This window comes from Anomaloglossus baeobatrachus, chromosome 5 (assembly GCF_048569485.1).
Source record: "Anomaloglossus baeobatrachus isolate aAnoBae1 chromosome 5, aAnoBae1.hap1, whole genome shotgun sequence".
Lineage (NCBI taxonomy): Eukaryota > Metazoa > Chordata > Amphibia > Anura > Aromobatidae > Anomaloglossus > Anomaloglossus baeobatrachus.
The window spans coordinates 108,643,701-108,651,552 of record NC_134357.1 but is presented as its reverse complement, the minus strand read 5'-3'; the positions used below and the strand labels follow the sequence as shown (position 1 = coordinate 108,651,552).

General features: G+C 40.6%; 1 protein-coding gene across 1 annotated transcript; it reads right to left on the bottom strand.

Annotated features, from left to right (window-relative positions):
- Positions 1 to 2,043: 2,043 nt before the first annotated feature.
- LOC142312673 (microtubule-associated serine/threonine-protein kinase 2-like) lies at positions 2,044 to 6,060 on the bottom strand. The gene is made up of 7 exons (XM_075351668.1): positions 6,057 to 6,060; positions 5,800 to 5,901; positions 3,221 to 3,343; positions 2,957 to 3,066; positions 2,785 to 2,873; positions 2,348 to 2,427; positions 2,044 to 2,180 (listed from the first exon to the last, which is right to left on the bottom strand). The coding sequence occupies exons 1-7, from the start codon at positions 6,058 to 6,060 to the stop codon at positions 2,044 to 2,046; spliced, it is 645 nt and encodes a 214-aa protein (XP_075207783.1).
- Between the last annotated feature and the right edge of the window lie 1,792 nt (positions 6,061 to 7,852).

The following is a 7,852-nucleotide window of genomic DNA, read 5'->3' as shown; positions in this document are numbered from 1 at the left end:
GAAAAAGATGTAGATTATAATCGCCTAAAATATTAGCTATATTTATATAGAGTTATGTTATTCTTGTACCCTGTAGCCCTGGTAATTAATGCACCATAATAAAGAGAATACTTATATATGTACATAACATCACCTGAGGGCCTGGGAATTAGATTGTTTTATAAATTGATTAATATGAACCTGTAGGTTTTCTGCCGTGTGGTGTCTCACCAAGTAACTATGTCCCCTTATTAACTTGATGATACATGAAGTAGACCTGTGTGGTGCACAAGACCTGGAGACCCTTCCTCTAATATTCAAATGTATTTGCGTCTTTCAGTTTGGCGCCTTGACTGAAGCAGGAGAGCTCCTCAGCCCAACATGCACTGACATACAGGATCCGTCATCACACTGCCACTGGTGCCAAGACTGAGGCAGGAGAGCTCCTCAGCCCAACTTGCAGTAACAGTGACACTACCGGCGGTGTTGAGGTTATAGAAATGAATAGGATGTGGCAGGACCGATAAGCGCTCCAATAGGAGCCGAAGATGCTATGTAGAATAATTTGAGGTGAGGAGCTGTGGTGGGGGAGGATTAGTGTTACTTTACAAGGGACTTTATGAAGCAAATTGGATCATTATGGGGCAATGGGGGATTTTATCGTAAAATTTGGAGTTTATGGGGCAATGAGACACATATATATTATGTTCGTGTGTGTGTATGTATATATTCATATATATATATATATATATATATATATATATATATATATATATATATATATATTTTCTACTAGCTGTACTACCCGGCTTCGCCCGGGTTAATAATTGTTGTTAACAAAATAGAATGTATTAACATTCCCGGGATTGTAACTGTCTTTTTGTTTCTCTCCCATTCTCTGTCTGTCTCCCCCTCTGTATGTATCTCTCTGTCTATCTCTTTGTCTGTCTGTGTCTTTCCCTGTCTGTCTCTGACTGTCTCTGTCTCTTTCTCCGTCTGTCTCAATCTCTTTCCCTGTCTGTCTATCTATCTCTTTCCCTGTCTGTCTATCTGTCACTTTCCCTGTCTGTCTCTTTCCCTCTCTTTCCCTGTCTGTCTCTTTCCCTGTGTCTGTCTCTTTGTCTGTCTCTTTACCTGTCTTTATCTGTCTCTTACCCTGTCTGTCTCTTTCCCTCTCTTTCCCTGTCTGTTGCTTTCCCTGTCAGTCTGTCTCTTTGTCTGTGTCTGTCTCTTTGTGTCTGTCTCTTACCCTGTCTATGTCTGTTTCTTACCCTGTCTATGTCTGTTTCTTTCCCTGTCTGTGTCTGTCTCTTTCCTTGGCTGCATTGTGACACACCAACATTCCATTTAAGGACTTAGCTGCGCATTCTTCTGAAGTTCTGGCTGCACTGTGGCTCCCAGCTCCATTCGCTTTAATGGAGGCAGGTTTTTTGGTGATTAACTGTAAAGCGCGCGGTTAAAATTTCCCCTCAAAATATAGCCTATGACGCTCTCGGGGTCCAGAAGTGTGAGCGTGCAAAATTTTGGGGCTGTAGCTGCAACGGTGCAGATGCCAATCCCGGACATACACACATACACACATTCAGCTTTATATATTAGATATAATGTGTATGTTCTCTGTGTATGTACGTGTGTGATGTGTGTTTATGTACATTTGTGCTGGAGACGCACGGGATTGAAAGACTCTTAATTCATTATGCGGTGTACGCTTTCTAACAAACATGAATTGGGTGAATGTTACTGCAGTGGCTTCATTTATTAAGACAGGCATGCATAGCCCCGGTCTTAATGAATCAGGACCATTGTTCTAGGCAGCACATTGTCCAGTGTAAACAGGCGATGTGCTGCCGATAACATGATCTGCATGGGCACATAAAGATCTATTAGTGATGAGTCTAACCCCATCGTTCTTTGTCAGCCTGTGTGAGGAGGCTTATACACAAGCACTGGATGGCATTACTATAATTGATCGCGCTCGTTTAAAGGTCTAACATCGGATTCTGTAAATATAACTTAATTGTTTGTGTGAGATGGTGCAATACATTGGTAGTTGGGGCCCCACTTTTAATTTTTGCCCACGGTCCCACTTTGTGTAATACCAGTCCTCAGTAAGGACATAAAGAGGATCAGTATAGGCCCATGTGGAGCCATGGGTGCAGTATTCAGGACCAGTTGACAGAAAAATAAATGGCTCCTTATAACTTTAATGCATAATATAAAGAGTGAGGATTTTTACACAATGAAGTGCTGGACTGTTCATTGTTTTATAGGTATTAAAATGTAGCAGTTTTCTGAGAGTTTGTGCCATTCACATTACACTTTTTCATGGCAGCCTATAATAGGATTGCCTATATAGACCAATACATACCAGAAATTGGGGGTGATTTGCTGCCTTTAGCAGTAGAATACTGATTCTCACTATCAGATTTAGAAGAAGATTCTTTCTGCCTGTTTGATAGAAAAAAAACATATAAATTACAAGTGAAAATAATACAAAAGGGAAGAATACCTGTCTGCAAGGCCCGTTAGGACATTAGGATAATATGGAGGGTATGCCATACTCAGGACCCCTTTCTACCAGCAAGAATGGAGAATCACTATTGGCTTGTAATGAACTGGAAATAAATGGCTGGTCTGAATAATCAACTTTTATCACCAGCGTTATCATAAGCCAGAACCACAGCGATCAGCAGTGATGGGTGATGGATGCTGGATTTAGTTTTGAGTTACACTCGTCTTGCATTTAGTGTTCTGAACATATATCAGATGTGAACCCCATAATAATAAGAATAATAATCTACTCACATGTCTGAGTGTTCTGCACTTTCTGGGGAGTACCCTGGAGGTGACTCGGCTTCTTCATTGTTCATCATTGTGGTATTATTGGAACAGAGCTAAAACAAAGAGAAAAATAAAACATTAGTATTTTCTCAATTTTAATGATAGGTTTTATGGAGCTTACCGATCACACACTTACTTTAGAAAGCCTTACAGAAGATGACACAAAGTTTTGGCTTTCTGGCCAGTCATTGTCCTCACTTTGGTCCTCCTCATCTGAATCATTATGTTGGTATCTGCTGCATCGAGCTGTAAGTACAAGTGTTATTAGAGATTATTAGTATAAGACCCAGTCACGGACAGTCAGCATTTTATCACTAATAATGATGAGGACTGATTGTCACATAAAATGAAAGACCAGACAAACAGCAGCTTTCTGCAGATGACGTCTCATTCTACTTACTGTCAAAGTAGCCGGTGTCCTCTTCTGACTCAAAATCAGGAACGAACTGCGGCTCCTTACTTAGAAGATTATTAAAGTCTACGTTAGACAGGAATGGATGACTCTTGATCTCTCTTGCTCCTCCTGGAAAAGAAAGACAATAATGAGTGATACAAAAATTGTCAGAGAGACGGCTTCACAAAGTCAAGGACATATACTGAAAGTCATATCATGAAGAATGGGGAAAGGACAGACAGGTAGAGTACAGAACCTCAGTGCTGATCCTCATGAAGATTTGGACACATAGGTGTAATAAGATGAGCGAACCCGTGGATATTCATGTTCGGTGAACCAACACGAGAGGAAAAAAAATTGGGATCGGCGAGTGAACGTGATACCTAACAACGAACCCGATACAACTCAATGGGGAGCCCACGTTCGGGCTGTAGTAAGGGCTAGGAGGCTTAACCCCTTCAGCCCCCGGGCACTTTCCGTTTTTGCGTTTTTGTTTTTTGCTCCCCTTCTTCCGAGAGACGTAACTTTTTTATTTTTCCATCAATCTTGCCATATGAGGGCTTGTTTTTTGCGGGACGAGTTGTACTTTTAAATGAAACCATAAGTTTTACCATATAGTGTACTGGAAAACGGCAAAAAAATTCCAAGTGCGGAAAAATTGCAAAAAAAGTGGGGTTGTACAATAGTTTTTGGGATATTTTATTCACCGTGTTCACTATATGGTAAAACTGATGTGTGGGTATGATGCCTCAGGTCGGTGCGAGTTTATAGACACCAAACATGTATAGGTTTACTTGTATCTAAGGGGTTAAAAAAAATTCACAAGCTTGTCCGAAAAACGTGGCGCACGTTTTGCGCCATTTTCCAAAACCCGTAGCGTTCTCATTTTTCAGGATCTGAGGCTCAGTGATGGCTTATTTTTTGCGTCTTGACCTGACGTTCTTAACGGTACCATTTTTGCGCAGATGCTACGTTTTGATCGCCTGTTATTGCATTTTGCGCAAAATTTGCGGCGACCAAAAAACGTAATTTTGGCGTTTGGAATTTTTTTGCCGCTACGCCGTTTACTGATCAGATTAATTGATTTTATATTTTGATAGATCGGGCATTTCTGAACGCGGCGATACCAAATATGTGTGTATTTTTTATTTTTTTAACCCTTTAATTTTCAATGGGGTGAAAGGGGGGTGATTTGAACTTTTAGGTTTTTTTATTTTTTTTTAATTTTTTTAAAACTTTTTTTTTTACTATTTTTTTTATTTTACTAGTCCCCCTAGGGGGCTATTGCGATCAGCAATCCGATCGCTTTGCACGATCTGCAGATCTCAGCTACAGAGCTGAGAACTGCAGATTTGCTGCTTCACTTTCAATGCCGGCTGTATTCCGGCATTGAGAGGAAGTGACTCATGTTAGCCACAGGCGTCATCACATGACCCTGTGCTACCATGGCAACCGCCGAAAGTCACGTGATCATGTCACGTGACTTCCGGCGGGGGCGGGGTAAGTCACTGTCATGGCGGCGCCCATATACATATCGCTGCCAAGACTTTGGCAGCGAAATGTAAGGGATTAATGGCCGCGGGTGGAAGCGATTCCACCCGCGGCTAGCAGGCACACATATCAGCTGTTGATAACAGCTGATATGTGCGCGTCTCGCCGCCGCCCGCCGGCGGCAGGGGGCGGGGCTTACCGGGACACGATCCATGACGTATCTAGTACGTCATGGGTCGCTAAGGGGTTAAACCTGAATGGGGGTAAGAGCATGCCAACTGCACTGCAAACAAATTTGGATAGGTAAATTGTTTAAAAGGGCTTATGTCACCCAGTAATTATGGTTACATAGCAAGTAAATGATGAAACCCAAATGTTCAGTAACCCCACAGAGATGGATTTTGGAGATTCTCCAGACCAACAATTTAAAAAAAAATATTCCCAGTGCATCCACAGTTCACCCACACAGTTAAGACTGCCAGACTTCCCCCACAGATCAGTAAGTCTAACCAATTTCTCCTATATAGCCAGTATTCCCAGTTCACCACACAGTCAAGATTGCCAATGTAACCAATGAGTGTAAATTTCAAATTGAGGCCACTACAAAGCCTATTTAATCAGTTGCACCACACAGCCAAGATTGCTAAAGTTTAACCACAGAATGTAAGTTTAAAACGTAGCCTTCAACAAAGCCTCTACAAACAGTTGCCCCACACAGCCAAGATTGCCCGATGTCCCCCACAGAGCAAGAAGTTGACTTATTGAAGTTCATACTGCTTTGCTCATTTTCAAGGGGATGAATCAAGCCACATGTACTCCAGCTTGATTTGCTATTGCCAGTCCCAGCCTTTTACAATTGAAGTTGGTCACCCATGCTGCTCAGTGTCTAACCTGGGAATCCTAAGCATTTATTTTTGGACAGCTATGCAAAGTGGCGCCGCGGCCCGTGATTCAGCCCTCATACAGGCTGAGTCACTGAGTCTGTGCTCAGTGTTTAGCATCGGACACGTGGTGTTCGGTATAAACACCCAGCATTACAGTTCGGGTTCGCTCATCCCTAGTAATACTTCATTATTAATACTATTATACATTACCTGTCCCAAGTCTATGTGCAGGATTTTTCCTTAGCAGCTCAGTGATGATGTCCTGAGCATCAGGTAGAAGAGATGAATTATTAAATTTCCAAGGTATGTCATCTGTAATATAAAAATCAAATATAACAGAATATTAAATCTCTTCATTTACTTTATTAAGGCAACAATTTATTCCATTAACAAAAGAACTATTAAACCAGAGAACCAATCTTATCAAATAACAATGAAATCACACAGTATTCAGATTATTCACTTACCCATGACAATCATGCAAAATGTCTCATGTCGGGAGTGACCACGAAATGGTACACGTCCTTTAAGAAATTTATATAAGATAATTCCAATTGACCACCAGTCAACAGGTCTACCATAGCCTTCCTGTAAGATGACTTCTGGGGCTATGTAATCAGGGGAGCCATGAATCTGGAAACCAACAGATGAATCAGATGATGGTCAGTGAAAATATTAGTGACAAATAACATGAGTGCAAATATTTTTTAGATGAGAAAATATCAAAGAAGGAGAAATAGATGAGATCAGTGAAGAACGAGCTCCATCTCCTGCCTACCTCATTATCATGGAACTCTCTGGTGATGTCCTCAATCGGAGACTTGTAGATCTTTGATGTTGGTCTCATGAGGCAGAGTTTTGAAAGCCCAAAATCGGTAACTTTAATATGACCAGTTGATGTTACCAGGAGGCTGTAAAAAAAAAGATGGTGTCAGCCCCAAGTAATAAGCCTTAGACTTTAAGACAATTTCTAACTTTCTTCACCTTTATTATACTATAGGGTTCACTTACTTGCTAGGCTTCAGGTCTCTGTGCACCACGCCATAGCTATGCAGGTATTCCACAGCTACAACCGTTTCCGCAATGTACTTACGGGCCAAGGGTACAGGTAAAGGCCCATAGATGTTCATAAGACTGTCGCAGTCTCCTCCTACAGCAGAAAAAATATGGCAGGAAAGGGTTTATTATAATGTAAATTGCATGATGAGTGTAAGAAATAAGAAGAGACATTGGGTCAGGATGTCATACACCGAGATATATTGTATGATAATGCAAAAAAAAACCCATATAAGAGTATACAAGAATAGTATCTGCAACTACAGTAAAAGTCTATAAAGCAAAAACAACAATGTGCAAAAAGCTGCACAAATAAATTCAATGAAATAACATCTCATATAAAAATATTATTATTTTTTACTATTATTATAGCACCTTTTAAAAATATAAATCATTATTCGTCAGATGGACTAAATAGTGAAAAATAACAAGGTTTCTCATACAAAAAAAGGAACACTACTATTGCCAAAAAAGTATAAGCTATACACTATGGATCTTACAATAAGCTACATAAATACATACAGTTAGGTCCAGAAATATTTGGACAGTGACACAATTTTCGCGAGTTGGGCTCTGCATGCCACCACATTGGATTTGAAATGAAACCTCTACAACAGAATTCAAGTGCAGATTGTAACATTTAATTTGAAGGTTTGAACAAAAATATCTGATAGAAATTGTAGGAATTGTACACATTTCTTTACAAACACTCCACATTTTAGGAGGTCAAAAGTAATTGGACAAATAAACCAAACCCAAACAAAATATTTTTATTTTCAATATTTTGTTGCGAATCCTTTGGAGGCAATCACTGCCTTAAGTCTGGAACCCATGAACATCACCAAACGCTGGGTTTCCTCCTTCTTAATGCTTTGCCAGGCCTTTACAGCCGCAGCCTTCAGGTCTTGCTTGTTTGTGGGTCTTTCCGTCTTAAGTCTGGATTTGAGCAAGTGAAATGCATGCTTAATTGGGTTAAGATCTGGTGATTGACTTCGCCATTGCAGAATGTTCCACTTTTTTGCACTCATGAACTCCTGGGTAGCTTTGGCTGTATGCTTTGGGTCATTGTCCATCTGTACTATGAAGCGCCGTCCGATCAACTTTGCGGCATTTGGCCGAATCTAGGCTGAAAGTATATCCCGGTACACTTCAGAATTCATCCGGCTACTCTTGTCTGCTGTTATGTCATCAATAAACACAAGTGACC